At 47.1% G+C, this 18,725-nt stretch overlaps 4 protein-coding genes across 4 annotated transcripts; 1 reads left to right on the top strand and 3 right to left on the bottom strand.

Moving 5' to 3' along the window:
* Window positions 1–5,389: 5,389 nt before the first annotated feature.
* Window positions 5,390–7,805, bottom strand: F4807DRAFT_416572 (uncharacterized protein). Its single transcript, XM_047997136.1, has 3 exons — window positions 7,351–7,805; window positions 7,245–7,284; window positions 5,390–7,184 (listed from the first exon to the last, which is right to left on the bottom strand). The coding sequence occupies exons 1-3, from the start codon at window positions 7,570–7,572 to the stop codon at window positions 5,503–5,505; spliced, it is 1,944 nt and encodes a 647-aa protein (XP_047856355.1). The 5' UTR covers window positions 7,573–7,805; the 3' UTR covers window positions 5,390–5,502.
* Window positions 7,806–8,032: 227 nt separating this feature from the next.
* F4807DRAFT_416575 (kinase-like protein) lies at window positions 8,033–11,330 on the top strand. The gene is made up of 3 exons (XM_047997137.1): window positions 8,033–8,484; window positions 8,606–9,067; window positions 9,119–11,330. Exons 1-3 carry the CDS (start codon window positions 8,439–8,441, stop codon window positions 10,720–10,722), a joined length of 2,112 nt encoding a protein of 703 aa, XP_047856356.1. The 5' UTR covers window positions 8,033–8,438; the 3' UTR covers window positions 10,723–11,330.
* Window positions 11,331–11,353: 23 nt separating this feature from the next.
* Window positions 11,354–12,500, bottom strand: F4807DRAFT_378697 (uncharacterized protein). The gene is made up of 5 exons (XM_047995758.1): window positions 12,258–12,500; window positions 12,146–12,184; window positions 11,960–12,043; window positions 11,700–11,814; window positions 11,354–11,625 (listed from the first exon to the last, which is right to left on the bottom strand). The coding sequence occupies exons 1-5, from the start codon at window positions 12,396–12,398 to the stop codon at window positions 11,561–11,563; spliced, it is 444 nt and encodes a 147-aa protein (XP_047856357.1). The 5' UTR covers window positions 12,399–12,500; the 3' UTR covers window positions 11,354–11,560.
* A 799-nt stretch (window positions 12,501–13,299) lies between these two features.
* Window positions 13,300–15,224, bottom strand: F4807DRAFT_416578 (uncharacterized protein). The gene has a single exon (XM_047997138.1). It carries the CDS (start codon window positions 14,597–14,599, stop codon window positions 13,715–13,717), a length of 885 nt encoding a protein of 294 aa, XP_047856358.1. The 5' UTR covers window positions 14,600–15,224; the 3' UTR covers window positions 13,300–13,714.
* Between the last annotated feature and the right edge of the window lie 3,501 nt (window positions 15,225–18,725).

The raw sequence follows: 18,725 nt of genomic DNA on the forward strand, positions 1-18,725 counted from the left end.
TATCATGTTTCTTGTGTAATCGGTTTGTTTACTGGCAATGAAACACTATCGGCCACATGAGGAGCTACAGCTATAAGGGGCTTGACCCCTATGGCGCAACAACTATATCACACTATCTACCTATTCTAAGTACAGTGATTACCTCGCTAAGGCATATACAATCTATTTTCCTTCACGTTGTGCCGCGGCACCCCGCCCCAACGAGGCCCAACCATAAGTCACAAAAGAAAGGCCCTGAACTGATGCCCAACGTGGACTAACATGCTGAATATTCTGCCTAGTTTTCCGTAGTATCAGACACTATGAAAGACTAAGATGGCCTTACTCGATGGTCAGCTCCAGTCATGCCGACAGAGAACGTCGATACAAACCACGTATACATGCTTATTCACAGTTACGTTTGAACTGTACGCGGAATACAACATCGGACCATTTAGGAATCGGATATGATCGCTTCATGGATCAACATCTTCAGTGACGACCCATGTGCTTCGAAATAGCTACCAACGTCCAACGGCATTCTACCCCAGAGCTTATTCTGCTCCCTAAGATCTCCGAAAGCCGCGACCATCTAAGCATGCCTTGCAGCGGCAACGACGCAGGCAGCTATTCCGTACATATATGTGGGATTAGCAGCGTCGTTACATACGCATGTTTCGGTAACGATGACAGGTGACCCGTGTCTTTGCATATCACAGTTGCTTCTCCCGGTTCACGATAGTTTCAGCAAGCAAGTTGGCTGGCTGGGCTGCTCTTCTGACTTGAGTAGTAGAGGCCGCTTTACACGAATCTCTCAGGGAGTCGGGAGCGTTATTCCGACATTGGCTACGTATCACTCGCCATGGGTCGCCTTGCCCGTTGTGGCCTGATGTGGCTGCTTCTATAAGACATCTAATGGTCTAGATCACCCCCGAAAGCCGAACCAACACGGGGTACGAAGTATACTGGATGTGCTGAGAATACAGAATTGTCCCAGTCAAGGACTATGGAACCCCTGACATGCAACGGTGAAATCTGAAAGCATCTCGGGCTGAGCCGCAACCAGCATTAGCTCGTAATATGAGGTAGGTAATCATATGTAAGTATTTGAATATCAAGAACACTATTCTCAAAATTGACTCACACGCTTGGTTGTAGTTTATAGATTTGTTTGATATTCTCTGGTATAGTAGTATTTGCCAATGAGTCTTGTTTCAACTGAATAATTTGAATAAATGATTACTGGCTCTGCAGCCTATTAAGGTATGCACATCATATGAGATTGTGAACAAGATCAATGGGAATTTCGAATTCCTCTGGGCCACAAATAGAGACGCCCCGTGCGAACAGAATCGTGAATCCAGTAGAAATGTGAGCCTTACCGCGGACATTTGTTCCCGATAATATGTATCTCTGAGCCCATCTTGTAACCTATATCAGCCACATTATAACTCATTTTGCTATTCTCTAAGAACTCGGTTAGAGATGAAGCCGTAAGCTGTTCATAATACGGCGTTTTGGGCGTATAGCTGCAGGACAGTCATGGAGGTATCTATCGTATATCATTATCTCCGGTGGGATTGCCCTAGATGTTAACAGGTCATTTTCACTTCTCCGATGGTATCCTATCAAAGCCTGAGTATTTGCCTAAGATGAGAAGGTCTGCGCATGCTCAACGATAGAGCGGGGGCAGTTCTTCAAAGCCCGTTATGGTTAATAAATCGGCCCCCCTTTTCGACTTGGATCATCGTATAATACTTCCTCTATGGTGATATATTCTCTGGTTGCTTACGTATAGGCAGTCTTCGTCTTCCAATAAATATAACCTTGATATTTGTACACACATCGGCTTAGATAGGTCACAGGGGCTCACATGCGTAGACGTATGACAGAATAATGCTCCGTTGTCGGCTGCCCGCTAGACATCTGTTGATGGATGGGCGCGAGGTGGCTTTATGCGAAGTACATGATTATCCTTAGATAAATTACGCCTTTTTAAATACCGAGTTGGTTCCATAGATCCAGTTGTTAATACTACATGTCACATATCACCGCAGACCTCCCACACGTGTACACTATGAATAAGCGAGGGCATCCTTTCCTCCATATTTACCCTGTGGGCAGCCCTGGCTTATTAGTTGAGTGATATTGTTACACCCAAAGATCCTCGATTTCACCCACGCCGTTGGGCTGGGACTGCGGACAGGGGTCTAGGATGGACGGAATTCTTGCAAATCTCAGTAGCTTCGAAGCTCTTGCGCCATCCTAATATTTCTCGTAATGACATCAAGACGGAAAACCTCTCGGTACTTGTACCTAGGTAGCTAGCCATAACTATGGAGCGATCTAGGAGCTTTTGATGCATGTACCTGTGTATATTCGTTTAAAGCGTTGTAGATCACTTAAATAGATCTTTACGACCCCCAAGATCTCTGGAGTAGTTCGATTTGAAGCCTTCGAGACGCATGTTTGTCACATCTACTTCAAGAAATGCCCAAGTTTGCCTTCCGTCACAATGACAAGGAATGCGCTGTAGTTACATCGACAATATGATTCTGTCATTTTACTGATATGAAGGTAGATATATACTGTGTATACATAATACATGTAAGCGGCAGCTATCAATGCAGATCATGGATTACCCTTCCAGCTCGGTTCCATCCGGTGGGAAGCTGTCAGTTTCTGTACATAGTGGTAACCCTAGCTGCCCTAGCAATCCTGACTTAATATGGCATGAGCTCGAATTTGATCAAGTTTCCAGCGTAAATGGCAAAAAGTAACAGTAACGGCTTAAAAGGCTATGTGCCCTGTAAGAATTCTAGCTTCCCGAGATTAACATGCTTCCTTGTTGCAGCTGCGGCTTCCCGTTAGGGGGCGAGCTGAGCTCTCCCATTGCTTCGTTGCGCTGGGAATCGTTAGTCTATATCATGGGTCGACGTACATACGATATGACTCAGCTCTCATCCTATTCCCCGGGACCAACGCACCGGCAGTGGCTGGTTGCGTTAGGCATAAGCAAATAGCTTTCCCAGGGCGCAGGTCCCATAGGTATCCTGAATGTCGACTAGTATCCGCCTGTGGTACCGGGGAGAAACATGACGCCTCTTGACGCTAGAGGGACCCAACGTGTATGTATTGTTATTCACGTGGCTGACAAGATCACGTAGCATGTTATTGTCGGATCGACACGCCCGTCCACACGCGCTTCTTGCCGAGCTGCAGAACGGTACCTTTTTGACGCCTTCTTGCTTCTTCTGCCACGCTCTGGGCAATAAGTAAAAGACACGGAATGACCTGAAACATAAACGAAAGTAGGATTTATGACATTGCCGAGCCTATCCTCCCTGTGGCGGGACCTTAATTTGACCTGGCCAAGTTTCCATCTCCATAGCTTTGCACGTACCGTCAATGTGATGGCGCCCTTACTCAACCTATTTAACTTTTGTCTTAGTATATCAGCACTCTCGCGTGAGTTACCCAAAGGGGCGCTTTCGAGACTCAGTATGTATATTCTAAGGTTTCGATGAAGGCTACTTAGCCCACTCCGTCGAACATGAGCCACCAGATACACTAATGCTCGCGTGTCACTGGATTCATCTATCTAGGGCATAAAGGGGGTGGACTTACATAGGCTACGCTGCACAACCGCCACTTTTCTGCACGCAATCACATCTAGATCGGCCGATCAGAAAGGGAAAGGAAGCGCTGGCTTCACGCGGGATAACTTCAATGTCTAAGAGGATACCTACGCTGAGGTAGGTGGTGGTTCGGACTGCTTTCCTTCTACGTCTCTGCTGGCTCCGCGACCATAGTCCGCTCGACGGATGCAGCCTCCCTATGTGCCGTCCCCTACACCCGGCGCCGATCCCATCCCGCGCTGCTCGTTGGAACGCCGAGGACGATCAGCAGGGGGGTTTCTCTTTGGCTCTACAGATCAGTTTTCCACATACGTACGAGCGCCCAGCTCACGTGTCGATCCTCTGGCATAAGCCCAGCCAGTTGGGGAGTTCCGTAAGTTGGTAAAACTCGCGTTCGTATCACGGCAAATTTTCTTTGCTGCGTAACCTTACCCTCACCAGCGGCTTCTGTAGCCTTATCTACCTGTGAGCTGCGCCGATCATGTCTTACACATAAATGCAATGTTCGTATATTGCTGGCGAAACTGATGTGGCGACATGCCGGGAGTTATACCGTGCCGTCCTATGTATGCCGGCAGCCTCAGCGATTATGCAATTTTGGGATGTCGGCATAGTGATTAATCTATGGAAAGCTAGCAAGTAAGCATCGCTCCGGAACCCTGGCATTGTATATCTCATGCCGTGCTCACGAAAAAGGGGACGACAGACTCAGCCGACGCAAGCCAGTTGATGGGCTGAGATCCAACTAACGTAGGCATTGGGAGCATATACAAGGTAATAAGCCATAGGGACAACCATTTGAATGCAGCTGTAATATCTATTTGGAAATCTCGATGTGTTTCTCAACCTTATTTCCTTTGGATAAATCCGTCGTATATTGGGCAAATCAAAAGAGCATGTTGAGATGTTGACAATAACTCTGATAGGGTCTTATATCACCCAATAGTTAAGTACAACAGTTAAGATTGAACCACATAGATCCTTTGGACGACTTGGATATCAAACGGGGTTAAAGAGTGCAACTGGATCACGTCAAATATTGCGACAACATGAAGCAACCCATAACTAGCATCTTTGAATGATCTAGATACTGCGTTAAAATAAGGATTCTCATTGATGGTATTACTCGATTACCTGGGCAACTAACTTATTTCAGTCCTCACTTAATCAAATCAACTTCCAATTCCCTACGTATCATCGCAATAGGTAGGTACCTATCATCAAGCATACACTACACCCCTCGGAGAAGCTCCCATGAATCTCATTCAACGTAACAAGGATTCACATCCTTCATTCATAATCTTCGTTGTCCCTAATTCCAGAGTACCTAGACATGTACTAGGTATCCTCGCTTAGCTATGCCTGCTACTAGCGCTGCAATGCCTTGAACTCATGAGCACCTTAGCTTTTATATTGGCATGTAAGCCGCCCCTTGAGCTGAATGGTCGCCTGGACTTCGTCTCATGAGGTGACTTCTGCACGCCGGCTTACTTGCTTCTCGTTTCGGTTGATTAGAAATGTTTCCTGGCTTGCTGTAGCGGTAAGCCCAGACAGAGTGGTTAGGCACACAGAAATAATAAGGGAATGGATTCAAATTGGGAGTAAATCCTCCACCATATTATCTCAGACTCTTGGGTCCTGGCTATAATATAGGGTAAAGGGCGGTAGAAAGAATTACCAATTTCAGCGATTAGCAAGCAGAGCCTCACAACTCGCATAAGGACCTATTTAACCCATCTATACAGGTCAAGCTGACTCTCCAGTTGGGATCCGAGCTTAGAGGTAGGAAACACGACATGTACGGCTTGAGTATATTGATGACTATTTGATTAAACTCTAGATAGTATGTATCGTAACCGATCTACAAACATGATGTAATGACCTTCTACGCGTCTAGCTTCAGCTTTTCTAACACTGTATCGATCTTTTGCAATAGGAGTTGATAGTTTATAGCGTCGGAGGCGAATTCGTCCTCGACGAGCTCTCCATCCAGAGTTCGAACCACACCACCAGAACTAGCCAGTGCTTCCATCATGCCTGCCTTTGCTGGAAGGGCTGCGTCGTTCTCTTTTCCAAGGGATTCATTCCTGGGCGCATCCCCAGAAGCTACGTTCTTCCCCTGGGAGGCTAGCAGTTCTGCTGCTACCGGGTCAACTTCGCCATTTTCGTCCAACATCTCATCCAACCCTGCATCTTCAAACCGTAGTCTGAAGCGCTCAGACAAGTAATACCGAATATCGTCTAGCAACTCGATCGTATCCGTTTCCTCTCTCGTCTTAAGTCTTGCTGCACTTTCTTGGATCAGTTCCATAAATTCCTCCTCGTCGATGTAATCCTCCAGACGATACGCGAGATACCGTGCAGAGAATTCCTCTAACCGCTGAACCCGCAGATCCCAGGCCGCATGTATAACGTCATATACATTTATAGGCTCAACCTCAACTTCCAGAGCATCATCGCCTCCGTGAATATGTGTCCGATCGACCAATACATTGTTGTTCCCGCTCCCTAATGTGCTAATAGCGACCGCGGCTTTGTTCTTTACCTTGTCCAGAAACAGCATATCGGACGCGTAAAGTAGATCCAGGCCCAGCTCCAGAGGGCATTCAACTTTCTCAGTGTACAAGAATGTTAGAATGATCTCAAGAACCTCGGGCAGACAATCAACCTTAATGATATGTAGATGTTCCGATGCTTGAGCCTCGCGAAATGGACCAGAAAACATGGTTTCGAAGTACGGTGAGCGGATGAGCATCGCTTTATGGGCAGGGTATAAGACGGATTTTTTAACCTTCTTTGTGCTGTGCTGTCTTGGTGATCTAGCACCTGGACCAATAGGTATTCCGTTGACCTCTTCTTGTTTTCCGGGGCCTTCGTCTTTCTCGTCTTCATCCCCACCTTCGTCAGCTCGTAGGAGACAGTCCGCAAATATAGAATTATCGTGCGGCCATTTGACTTCGTGGACCTTCCTGGAGTCGACGATCATCTTATGTCCTAGCACCTTCTCTTGGAAAAAGCCTTCAATTTGCCCCTGAGCTCGATTAACTTCATCCTGATGCCTCTGCCGAGCCAATCGCCGGTCGCTGCCAGAGAGAATAGCTTCCCATAGCTTATCAATCTCTAAATGCTTGCTGATCTTGTCAACTCCTGTCAGGACTTCTTCCTCGGTGCTATTACTTCGAGCATCAACTATATCTCTCGGTATATCTCCGAGGTATAGATACCGCAGGACTACCTGGAATGACTCAATCGGTATAGAATGAGGCAGTTTCCATGTTTCCGTCCCAGGTGCCTCCGCAAGTTTTCTCTGAAAGTAAGGTGTCCTAGCGGAAAGGAGGAACTTGTGAAGCTCGAACGACTTTGATAGTGTAATCAGGGTTATATCAGAGGTTTTGGGTATATCTCTAGATAGCAAGGCGCTGATATGGGCTGCCCATGGCTGTAAGGGATCTGTAGATTTTGAGTAGTCGTACTTAAGAAGCAGGTTCCTGATCTTGTCGTTTAGAGCGTTATAGATACATCTTTCTCCCTGAAACGTGTCACGCTCAGCCAGAGCGCCGGACTCGACTAGGGCTCAGGTTAGTGTAGTCTGTAAAAAGGGATTCTGTACCTAAACCCGATACGTACGTAACAACTCAACTAACTCATAATGCCCGCAGAGACTTGCCTAGAATAACTAATCAGCCGCCTGCGTCTACCAAGTGCGATGGGTATATAGATAAACTCTACTCACAACTATGAGTGGAGTATAATCGAACCTGTCTTTGCCGTTAATATTGACTCCAGCAGAAATCAGCTCCTGAGTTCTCTTGAGATCGCCTCGTCGACATGCTTCCAGAAGTTCGTTGAACTCCTTGCTGGTATCAAGTGGATTGTCATCGCGAAGTACACCACTCCTGACTAATTCGAGGTCATCTTTCAGCTTCGCCTCCAGCTCATCCTTTCGCAGAACCATGATTTATTAGTAGCTGGAGTAGATCCAAGATGGTTTACGGTATAAGCTGCTGGTTCTGATTGTGACACCGGCAACGTGGTTTAAAATGTCAGATTACGAAATCCGATAACTCCGACGAAATGATGACTGGCTGGTCAGGCATGGCGATTGTAATTGGCCGCAAATAGATCCGTAAGGTTGTAGTTGTAGATGTCATCTATTAGTTATAGCCATAGAGGAGTGATGATATCACGTGGCTGTTGGTGGGGACCTTGCATAGGTGCATGTACTTGGGTACTATGTAAAAGTCGATGATGGTCCATGCGGGTATCGATAAGGATCTCCAAATTTCTCCAACTGAGAAACAAGTGACAAAAGTCAATTGCCCCACTCAAAGCTAGGCAGTTGCTGTGGTCACGGCTGGTTTGTTGACTAAAAGGGTTAACTGTTCGAACTGGGATTCTCGAGACGCTAACTTTATCCCAATTGTACACTTCTACACATTGACCTAACATTTCCTCGTGCACTTTTCCAACGGAAATTCAATTCAACTTTGTTCAATAACAAACTTTGGAACTCCAGAGTTTCGCAGCATCTGATTTCCCAAGCTTTGCTGCGGCACCGCTACCAACCATTCATCACTCGTCACCCGACACCGGCCATTCTCTCATCTTTCATCTTTTTCATTGCCCACCGTCTCCATCTGCCTTCTACTTGCATCTTGCATCTCGCACCTTGCCTTTTGCTGCTTGTTAACCTCCGCTTTCTACTTTTATCCTCTCCAACTCGTTAGCTACCATTAGCTGCTCCCCTTATTTCTTATCGTCTATGGCATTTCTCTACTCCGTCGAACCTTAAAAAGTTCTTTACACAGCACTCCGTCCATCATGTCGGAGTCAATTAGTGATCAGTACGAGGTACTGGAAAAAATCGGTAAGTCGATAAACATTGTTATGCTCCCAACACGCCCAGTCCCAAACACCGAGTCTCCAACATCAAACACATTACCCTTTACGCTTCGACCGGTGACTGATTTACCCCCCAACAACTATAGGCCATGGCTCCTTTGGAGTCATCCGAAAGGTCAGGCGCAAGACCGATGGAATGATCCTTTGTCGCAAGGAAATTAGTTACCACAAGATGTCGCAGAAGGAACGTGAACAGTTGCACTCCGAATTCCACATTCTCTCGACGCTTCGACACCCTAACATTGTCGGCTATTATCATCGCGAGCACCTTAAGCAGACGCAGGATTTACACTTGTACATGGAATATTGCGGTAACGGTGATCTTGGCCGTGTTATTCGAGACTTGATCCAACGTAAAGAGTACGCCGATGAGCAGTTTGTTTGGGAGATCTTCGCGCAGTTGGTTACCGCTCTGTACCGATGTCACTATGGCGTCAACCCTCCTGCCATTGGACCAAGTGTCGTAGAGGTTATCAACGGAGGAAAGGTTGCTAAGGTGCCCCACGGAAACATGACCATCTTACACAGAGATCTGAAGCCTGAGAATAGTCAGTGACCCGGACAGTCTGAATGCAGTGAATCGTGCTAACATCAAATAGTTTTTCTCGGTGAAGACAACTCCGTCAAGCTTGGCGACTTTGGATTGTCCAAGATGATCCAATCTCATGACTTTGCGTCTACGTACGTCGGTACACCGTTCTACATGTCCCCTGAGATATGTGCCGCAGAGCGATACACGCTCAAGTCCGACATCTGGTCACTGGGTTGTATAATGTACGAACTCTGTGCCAGGGAGCCTCCGTTCAATGCCAAAACCCATTTTCAGCTCGTACAGAAGATCAAGGAGGGAAAGGTTCCCGGGTTGCCTAAGGTCTACTCCGCCGAACTCTGGAGCGTAATTAAGAATTGCCTTAGTGTCAACCCCGACGTACGACCGGATACTGCTACCCTGCTCAATCTTCCGGTTGTTCGACTGATGCGTAAAGAACGTGAGGCAGTTGAACTGAAGAAGAAGTTACAGACACAGAACGACCTATTGACCCACCGCCTTAAGCAGCTTGAAGGCAAGCTAGCAGGCGTCGAGGCGGACAAGGCATATTTCCGACAGGAGACTGATGCCCAGTTACGACGGGAATGGGAAGTCAAGGCTCGATTGGAGATTGATCGCCTTGTGAACGAGGAGATTGAGCAACTTCAACGACGCTTTGAAGCCGAAGTCGACGCACGAGTTCAAGAGGAGCTCCAAAAGAAAAGGGTCTCCTTTGGTCCCATCGAGACGCAAGAGTTTACTTCGTCTCTAGCCAAGTCAGACTACCCTCGTTCTTTTATCACCAGTACCGATGGCGAATTTCCGTCAGTTACGGACATAACTGATTACTCGGTCGACTCGCCGGACGAGCCTCTTAAGAAGAGCCGAATCCTCGGTCGAGCTCAGACTATGTTTGAGCGTAATCTTGGAACACCCGGACAGATGATGGATATAGACATGGCCTCACCCTCCCCGATGGCTATCGCATCTTTGTCCCTGTCGCCACGTCGCAACAATGGAAAGAAGGCACCGACGGCGAATCACACCACTACTATCTTTGACCAGGTTGATGATGAATTGAAGATCGAGTTCATGCCGTCGGATTCAGAGGACGACGATACGCCGATAATTCCGTCGCCTACTCGCCCTCCACGATCCAGCAAGAACCCTTTCGGTCCCCAGCGTCCGGTTCTTACGACCATGAAGACAGCTCCGGTCCACCGTCCCAAGACTCAAAACTCTTTGATCACCACCAAGGCGGCACCCCCTCTATCTCAGCCGCCCCCAGAGTTCCAGTTGCGAGCTCAGCATAGTAACGGGGCTCTGAGAGAAAGGGGTAACTCGCCTAATCGGCGACTTAGCAAGATCCCGTCTGTCGCTAGTCTCGGCACGCAGGGTGCGGAAGTCGGCTTGCAGCGAAAACCTTCTCAAAAGAAGGACCCAGATCAGCCACTGACAAAGGTCGTGGCGAAGAACAACATCAAGGGCCGTACCCTTGTTGAGCTTCAGCAGGCTCGCGCCGGAGGTCGGCCGGTGGAAAATGCGAATGTTAGTCCCAAGCGCAATCCCAAGGACCGAATGTTCGCGGAGCCTGCGGTCTGGGACCCGGAGAAGGATGAGATGCCCAGCCCGTTCCTGGTGCGGAGGAAGCAGCAGCCTATGGCTCGGGTATAGGATATCCCTTCCCCCTTCTGCCGTCGCATGACGAATTGAGTACACGAGTTATGATATACCACGCCCGGCTTGACACATCGTCTGGCCAATTTCCTTTGTCGTACCTAATGGGGTGGTTAGTCCCGGGCAAGGTGGCTATGGGTGTAATTGATGATTTGGTGTGACAAGCATAATCGCGCGTTAAATCATCAGGGCATGGAGCTAAGGCATGGCGTTTGATACTAAAGGAGTCCTAAAGAGTTCTGGCGTATTCGGCATATTGAGACTGGCAAGCAAGACCAGTCACCTTTGTGTATAGTTGATTCGTGCAGTGCCGCAAATTACTCATCTTCCGCCAAGTTCTTGAGTGATTCCGACAGTGGGCTGCCATTTGTGTAATATTTCCTTTGCTTTTCTGTTTCCCTCTGCTAAGCACGATATACATGCGCGTGAGGCGCGCTCAAGTCAGGATCAGGAGTTGGAACAATCCGACCTTATGCACTTGCTTCATAGAGCAGAGTCGCCCATGTTGGAGAGTTCGACGAGGACTGAACCACTATGACTTATACGATTGTACTATAGAGTGCCTAGTTTTTATGCCGAATACATGAATTAATAATAAATAACTTTGTCGTGACCCTAGGGAGGGAGGTTGATGATACGCTCCCTTAACCAACACCTTGACTCCGTGATCGCTAATAAACCCAGGATAGCAGTACTTTTCATGGGAATCGCTGGGCTTAGTTTGAGCCCTTCGCCTCTAACCACCTCCCAATAATTATTACGAATGGTGGTGGTAACCTCTCTAGCACTCCTAGGCTATGTTAAGCCTCTCTTGAGCCATCTCGCCAAAGTATATTTAGTCGCAAAAATAGAGAAATTGGTCGTCTTGGTCTGTAGGCGTGTTGGCTTGTTTACATTGATCTAGCTAACATGTAAGCCCTTCCCTCAGCCACTTTAGGTCGTACAGCAAATTATAGCACTGCAGGTAGACTCACTATCTTGAGTATCACAATCTGAGACTTTGAAGGTGGCACCGCCACCGTTAGCTACGTCGGCGCAATCGTTCTTCTGGTCGTCGCACACTCGGTTGGCTGCGGTATTGAAATCGGTCTGCTTGGTGGTCAGCATGTCATAGTTAGTGGCATGACAATAGCTGCTAGATCGTGGACAAGACAGCCCTGGAGCTTTCTTTGTGGGATTGGCTTCGACCTAGAGAGGGGTAGAAAGAGGAGGAATGAGAAGAATGAGAACATACGAAGGTATCACCATTGGATCTCTGCGAATTTGTAATCTTAAATGGGTTGTTTTTAGCATCGTCGGCGTCATCGTTTGATACTATCTATCAGGATCAACACCAATTAGTTCTCGGGGCGTTCTGACTTAGGCATGTTCTCTCTTCATCGAACTCTAGATATGCGAGGTTCGCGAGACTTCAACTTACTTGCGCCGCAGGTTTGCTTCCTAGTGCAGATGTGAATCGCTACACAGAACATGTTAGTTTGGCCCACGGATTCCTTCAAGTGGAACAATATGTAGGTCATATAAGTACGAACCTGGAAATTTGTTATAGGTTGTTGTCGTGCAAAGAGGTCTAGTTCCAAATCTCGCCGTAGGTCTTCCATAAGGTCACCCGCCATTACCCCAGCTACGAGTGCTGCCAGTAGAGGCAGGCCAACTGCGCCTTGACACTTCATGATGTCGCTAATGTTGTCTTGTCTAGTTTCGTCCAAATATCGAAGGAGCCGATCCTGCCTACCTAATTCATATGACGGATTGGACGTAGGAGCAAATCTGTGTAATTCGAGGGTCGAAATAGAATAGGAATACTATTATGGCACATACACAAATATCTAACAGCCAACTTACGCCAAAGCTTGAATATTCCCGCAACGCACGTATTACACCTGAGGAAAGGAAATGAAACACGGAAAACGTAGGTGATCTGATAATTGGTTCGACAATCGCGGGAGAATCGCAGATGGGCAGATGCGATGCTGAAACGATCCTGAGACGGTCCGAGCTACGATCCCACCTAGACTATTCCTATCTGTCCTCACCACCACGCCAAATGCCAAATTCTTCGCAGTGGAAGAGTCGGTGATATAAAAGCGACACGTGAACCCAATCGGAATTCCAGGAATTGACCTAGGTAAGTATACATACCACATACCTTGGCATGTATGTGAGTAAGATTTGGATCAGATCTAGAAATGGATCAAACTTAAAGTCGACTTTTGACGATCCGACCAATCCATCCCTTTTAACCATTATCCTGGGTCAATTCCCCATTTAAACCAAATCCAATCATAAGTTCACTAGGTACCTATTGTGCTGTCAGTTAGAGATCCGCTAGGGGGCCGTTGAAGTCTAAAAGTTGGAATGACGCCCATTTACGCTTGACGCGCAGATCGTTGAACTTAATGCTAGCCCTACGTCTATCCCGACGTCTTGGAACCCACGCGGAATCTAACCTTAGCATCGCGTCTAGGGAATTGAGTTTGACATGGTTTTCGCTAGATAATTTCATAATTCTGGGACGTCACATATGAGAAAGAATAGCGGATATCAATAGGAGTAACGGCATGGCAATATGTACTTCCGAGAATAGGTACGTGTTCGTATATACTTTGATTGAGAATCGAAGAAGCTGGTATTATGAAGCTGTATACAAATATCCCCTTTCTCTTTCCCATCTTAGCTGCGTAGACTAGGTCATAGAGTTGTCCCTTCCTTGCTCGGCCAAGTCCAACTCGTCGCTCAAATCAGACGCGTAACTAGTCTCGTGGACAAACACCCGCCTTCGCCTTTTTTTCTTAAATGAGTACGTGTTTCGTGAGATAAGGTGGGAAAGTTTTTCTATTCCTTGGGGTGCCGGCTTATGAAATCGGGTCGACATGATGAGTGCTTATGCCATGCGAATACCTCCAAACTCCGGCGCCAGCGCGGTCTAATGCAATGCCGCATGATAAGTAGGAGATAATAATGACGCTGAGAAGTTATATTCCCAAGCTTAGAAGTTGGAAGCAGCGTTCGTTTGCGTCGGCGCATGGTAACTCTCGAGGGTGCTCTGGAACGGGCTGCGGGTGGCGGTACTACCGCTAGGCTCGCTCTTCTCGGCAGTGCCGGGGCCGCCGAATCCATCGCCGTAGCTGACCAATTCCTCGTTCTCCTCGTGGCTCCTTCTCTTGCTGCGAAGTCTCCAGAACAACACACCAGCAGCTGCAAGAACGATCGCACCACCAACGCCGACACAGACACCGATGATCGTCTTTCGGGTAGTCGGGGCCATGGTGGAGGTGTTGGATGTAGAAGCGGCAGCCGTGGGTGTAGACACTACAACACTAGACGAAGAGGTAGTAACTGTTTGTCCTGCCGAATCCGTAGTGGTGATGATGGTTACGAATGTTGAAGTAGAAGGCGCTGCAGTCGTGCTGGGGGCCGCAGAAGTGGTGGTACCATCGCCGCCGGCATTGGTAGTCGTTCCTGCTGCTGTGGATGAGGAAGACGAAGCCTTGTTGGTGGTAGTAGCCGCTGTGGCGGTAGTGGTGGGGTTGTTGTTGGTACTGGTAGGTGTTGCTTGAGTTGACGTCGGGGTTGTGGTGTCTGCCGCGGTAGTGGAAGTTGAGGAAGCCTGGCTCGTGCTGGTTGGACTAGCGGTTGACGAATCGGCTGACGCTGAAGTCGAGGACGTCGCATCGTCAGTGGCCGATGTGGATGCAGCAGCATCGGCCGTCGAAGAGTCGGTGTCGACGGTTGCGATTGAGAGAGGATTGTCTTGTCTCTTCACTCCATGATGACCTAGGCCAGTCTGTCGATTATCTAACCAAGCTACACCAGTGACGGATGACACCGAAAGTGCCACCATCAAAAGGTTCATAAGCCGCGTCGAATACATGATGACCAGTGATGGTCTGTGGTCTAGAGTAATGCTAGAAAATATGTCGATAATAAGGAAAGGTGAGAGTCGAATGGATATAATCTAGCCCTCTCCCCTCCCTTTTCGAGACTCTAGCGAGATAATAGTTCCCGCGACACGTGGATTGGTGATGAACGGGATGGCTAATCTTAAATCTGGAGCACCGTTTTGACAAACCCAAATGTGACTTGAGATGACACGCGACAGGAAATTGCCGGTAATAAAATAAGGTGTCGCGGTAAGATAGGGGGCCTTTAGGACGTTTAGGTAGGAGCGAGCGAGCGCTTAGAGGGTTAAGACGTAAATGAGGTAAAAAGGTAAAAAACCCTCAAGATGGAACGAACGCAATGATGTACTAGGAAAAAGATGCAATATGGTGGTGATGTTTTTGATATCGAATGAGTGAGGTGAGGGAAAGAAACGAATGACCAAGAGTAGGATAGGTAGGATGTAGGATGTGCCCAGGTGAAGAATTCCGACGAAGGCCTGGATTCTGTTGGAAGAGTGATGGCTCCTTGGCCCTTGAGATGATTAACTGGGTTCACTGGCCTAACGGGACGAGGTATGGTTACATTAAGTTCGTATTGTGCACAAAGCTGCTGCTGCTTAAGGGTTCGCGCATAATTTTTTTAATCAAAGACCCAATCACCAGTCAACAAAGGTAGGGGCAAGTGGGGTCTATAATGGACCCACGAACTTGAGTTTCTTAGACAACTAATTCGTGGTACCATGACAGAATTGTACCGATGTACCTATTCCTGCTCTTCCTACCTACTACGTAGATAGGTATTATGATGTACACAAAATTACCACACACTGCACGCATTCAATGTTCAACATGAATCCATTCAGCCATTCTGCACTCATGATGGATACATGTACCCAACTCAATCCATTCATCAGCGATCATCAGTTGCTCATGTATGTACCTATGACTGCGCTTCGCATATGTACGACTCAATATTCTGCACATTTGCCCAGAATTTGAAAGGCTACTATAACTATCTAGGTAGGGCAAGTAGGGCTACCTTCTATTTCTAGGCTTTGATCTTCATAGCAAACCCATCAAAATTCATGCATTGCTTGGAATCTTAAAAGCCTCGATCGCGTTTTCTTATTGGTACCTACCGTATTACGGTACACACTTAGGCTATTGGATGTACATATATGTATGAATTAGGGATAAAATATGTAAGGACCTCCCTTAAAAGTAAGGAGACCGGGCCTGCCGGATTTCGGCTGCGACGCGCAATAATGTACTTTTTCGAAACTTGACTAAAAATAGGGCGTCCCTTTCTTTGCATCTATTTTCCCCTCAAAGCCCTATTTTTTCTACTCTTTGAACACTGAAGGCTAGGTAGGTAAGGGAAGAAAAAAAAAAAAGAAGACGTATAGCTACAATATCCTCTTCGTTAGCTTGGTTCCCTCAACCCGGCGGACACCCGCGAAACAACGGAATCTGGAGCTTTCTTAGTTGTGGGCATACATCACGTTACGTAGGTACACAAGATCGGGCGCATCTACCCCATTCTATCCATTTTCCTCCATCAGACAGCCAGAGACACCCGAAGATCAATAAGATCATCAGGGTCTGGCGGGAAGGGCTTGCAGACTTGGTGGTAACTTTGCCCCGAAGTTCAAGCCGAAAAGCCACACAGCCACAATAAGGGGCCCCGTTTGAATACCACGCAAGTAAGCTGCAAATGATAACGTCAGTAATGTCGATCGAACAACGTTGCATGCTGCTGACCTGTCAGACCAAGAATACTGTCTAGTGACCTTCATAGGCTCTCATAGGCCCGTAAAACTCGATGATCAAGTTTGACCCTAAGAAACAAACAATCGTTGCCATCTGAGACAACTGTATGCCCTATGATCATGGGCCAAACACCCGTGACCGAGTATATTCGCAACACAGGCACACGGGTGGTTGTTTCGAAACACCGTCCCACTTTGGCTAATTTGTCGCCAGGAAATTTTATCTACGCACAGTAATGCCTCTTTTGCCATGGTGCGGCGTGCCGTTGTGCCGCCATATACTCGCTACCTATGGGATTTTCATTGTTTCAATACCTCCGAATGGGACCGGTGCCGTGGCTCGGCTTGCTCAGATATATTCCTTCGTTGGAAGTCCGGCGTAACTCGCTATTCGTGAGCTTAGTCAGAGCGTGCCAATTCTAATATGATCCTGCGCGCTTTGCTGATTCTCCGATTCTCTACGATTTGCATCCTAAGAATGTGGGGGACAAGTTTCGTCTTAAAACACACGAAAAGTATTCAAGAAGTGGCGTGTTCGGACTGGCCTAGATTCGATGGTAGGTATGTGTGTATAACCCGTTTGTAACTCAGCGAATCATTTTTGCGGAATTGGCGAGGTTTTCGGTTAAAGCAAGAAGAAAGATGTTCGTTTATCAATGGATAAGTCATATATAAACATACCGTTTATAATGTCGACTCCAGTTAGAACTGTGAGGTGCTCCTCGATATGTGCCTTCCTAACAAGGGGCTACGAAGAAACAATCGTTACTTATCAATTGAGAAGCATCCGTCACAGCCCTATGAACCTTAAACTTATCTGCTAATGGGAGAGAAGGAATATGTATGTTTCGAGTCGCGCGCAATAGAGAGGCACTCGGCACCCAACGATTTTCAGATATAAAATACTAAATACCTCCCTATATTATGTAGATCAACTTGCGTTCCCATGGGCTTAGAAAACCAATAGAGGGTAGGCAATAAACAAGAACCGAATGACTTAAGGTGTAAGGTTCGTTACTGCGTAGTACAGGGGTATCATTAGATATTCATGCGCAACGTCGATCTGAGCAAATGTTAAGAGCAGCGACGTAGCCTTGTATAAAAATAGACAGCGCCGCGCCGAACTTAAGACAGTCTCAAATGGATAGTGATCACTCAACATTTTCCAGCCTCCCGCGAGGTTAGCCGCGCGACAAGCGACAAAGGGCCGGCCGAAGATAAAGTGGTTCCGGATTCCAGACGCCGGCTGGACGGTCGGAATACCTGTCGGGATAAACGCCACGGATGGCATCCTATCAATTCAATATATATACGATTTCCCCCTCTTTTTTTCTCCTAGTAATTTTCAAAGATTCAAGTCAATTGGGAAATTCTTCGAAACAAGGCGGCTTACTGATGGGAACCGAAACATCATACTCAAATTCGATTTTAATTGGCACTTAGCCCAATGGATGGTACTCATGTGAGAGGCTCTAGGATCAGTAGACATACGTTACCGATTAGTTGCCTATTGATTGCCTAAGTAAGTAGTAATAGGAGAAGGCTCTACGGACTATTAGAGTGAACACCTTAAGGGGCGCGTCCTGTTTGGATGCAATGCCTAGGAACTGCGATTGTCGTATGCTAACCACGTTATCATAATACTGGCTGTTCTGACGATCATAGAACGTGAGATGCTAGATAATGTGAGTAGTATGATTTGGGTGATACTGGTTTGATGGGAAAGGTGTCATAGCCATCAAGTTCGACAGATATTCTAGCGATAAGATCACTGCAATTTGTATTACCTCCTGCCCTGTCCATTCTTTTTACTCAATCACGTCACTGGCCTCCGTGTCCCTTTACGATATCGTATCGGCCTTGGCTTTGTATTACACGTGTAGGTGATGCCGAGGAGGTATCGAAGCGTTTGTAGCACCTTAGGTAGCTGCGGCTGAAAAGTTCAAAGGAATCGGACCTTATGTCATTCTAGACACCCAGTGAAGTGGGGATTAATTGGTATCCTTTTACTCTTCGTGTTACACAACTGCTGGGTTGATGGATTGATGCTTTTAGGGGTTCATTGCCAACGCACACTTCCAATCGCTCTCGGCGCATCAATGTATTTGCGAGGTACCCTCACTGTAATCGACCGCATTCCTTATTCATACGGATAACAGGGCTCTATAAACCTAACAGATCATATTCAAAATATGATTTCCAACTCCTAAGGTTATAAGAGACTGCAATTATCACATGCTTTGGAGTTCTATGAGTTTTAGACTCGCTTCCGTCCGCCTCGTTGTGTCTGGATATAAGTGGGTAAATACCTATAATAAATCATCAAATATAACTGCCGGACACGTGT

Source organism: Annulohypoxylon truncatum, assembly GCF_022578515.1.
Source record: "Annulohypoxylon truncatum strain CBS 140777 unplaced genomic scaffold F4807scaffold_8, whole genome shotgun sequence".
NCBI classification, from domain to species: Eukaryota; Fungi; Ascomycota; class Sordariomycetes; order Xylariales; family Hypoxylaceae; genus Annulohypoxylon; species Annulohypoxylon truncatum.